The 1,444-nt window shown below is 40.8% G+C and overlaps 1 protein-coding gene across 1 annotated transcript; it reads right to left on the reverse strand.

Moving 5' to 3' along the window:
- Positions 1 to 511: 511 nt before the first annotated feature.
- On the reverse strand, positions 512 to 1,105 carry LOC145002695 (uncharacterized). The gene has a single exon (XM_078961914.1). It carries the CDS (start codon positions 1,103 to 1,105, stop codon positions 512 to 514), a length of 594 nt encoding a protein of 197 aa, XP_078818040.1.
- Between the last annotated feature and the right edge of the window lie 339 nt (positions 1,106 to 1,444).

The following is a 1,444-nucleotide window of genomic DNA, read 5'->3' on the forward strand; positions in this document are numbered from 1 at the left end:
ATCGAGGCATGCTACATGAACATGTTGAAAATCAACATCCATTCCTCCTTCTGTTGCTTGATCTTCTAAAGAATTAGGGAAAATCTTCATGTCCAGAACATGCAGGGAGCTGATAACAAGCAGATCAAAATCGTCCAGGTTACTGAGATTTTCGAATGGACTCGTCGAGTCCATGAAAGCGACTCGTCGAGTCCATGAAAGCGACTCGGCGAGTCGTAGCGTATTCCTTACATCCCACTATGTTTTCTGAATAGATCCCCTTCAGCAGCTTCTCTATATCCTCCAAGTCTTTGTCAACATCATCAATTCCTCCAGAAAATAGCAAAAACTTACTTGGATCTTCCTCTTGAAAGAGTTCAAGTTCTTTTTGTAGTATTTCATCATCCAAATTAATGAATGAGACTTCTTCTTTTCTTCCGTCTTCTTGCTTAATCTCTGGTAGAGCTTTAAACACTGCTGACTCATCTCCTACCCTCAATGTTAGTGTGGACTTGCATACATCTATCAATGCTCATGCGGTACTCAAAAATGATCTCCCCAAAATAATTGGAATTTCGGGGTCTTCTTCCATATCAAGTACCACAAAGTGCACGGGGAATATAAATTTATCCACCTTAATGAGGAGATCTTCACAAACAACTCTTGGACTAATAATTGTCTTATCTGCCAAATGGATCTTCATATTCACAAGCCTTGGCTCCGGTAAATTCAGCTTCTTGAAGAAAGCAAAAGGCATTAAGTTAATACTTGCACCCGAATCAGTCAACGCTTGAGTAGCAAGTACATTTCCAAATTGAAAAGGAATTATGATGCTTCCCGGATCACTCTTCTTTTCGGGTAGCCCACTCATTACTATCTCGGTGACTTTAGCTAAATCTTTTCTAGCAACAAAGAGACCCTTTAGCAAGTTAAAATACTTGGGTGTTTGAAGCATTGTTTCCACAAATGGAATATTGACTCGAAGGGCTCTAACATGCTCCATGAAAGCTCTGTATGCTTTAACCTTTTCAGCAGGTATGGCTCTGATTGGGAATGGCAGAGGAGGGTTGTAAGGCCTTAAGGAAACATCAGATTTTTCATCAGGGCATGGACTCGTTGAGTCCATTAGAGGGACTCAGCGAGTCTGGTCGGGTTTAGCTGGACCTGACTCTTCTGTCTTTTCTATATGCACCTTGGAGATCTTCTGTGCAGGGGTGAAAATTTCTCCATAGCTAGAGGTCACAACATTCACATTCTCCATTCTCTGATTATTCTCGGTTTTACTTGGAAGTTGACCCGGTCTTCTCTCGTTCACTTGATGTGCAAGTTGTCCTAGCTGTTTCTCAATGTTGAGAATAGATGCTTGTTGATTCCTTAGCATATTTCTGGTCTCTTGTATTTCAGCATCATGATCATTGTGTCTTTTCTCGGACACGGCTATAAATCTAGTGAATATTTCTTCTAA

The sequence above is a fragment of the Lactuca saligna genome, chromosome 6 (assembly GCF_052625555.1).
Source record: "Lactuca saligna cultivar CGN05327 chromosome 6, ASM5262555v1, whole genome shotgun sequence".
In the NCBI taxonomy this organism is placed as follows: domain Eukaryota; kingdom Viridiplantae; phylum Streptophyta; class Magnoliopsida; order Asterales; family Asteraceae; genus Lactuca; species Lactuca saligna.

Excerpts from the sequence above, each read along its gene's own strand:
- LOC145002695 (XM_078961914.1), bottom strand. The coding sequence starts at position 1,105 with ATGGACTCAACGAGTCCATGCCCTGATGAAAAATCTGATGTTTCCTTA.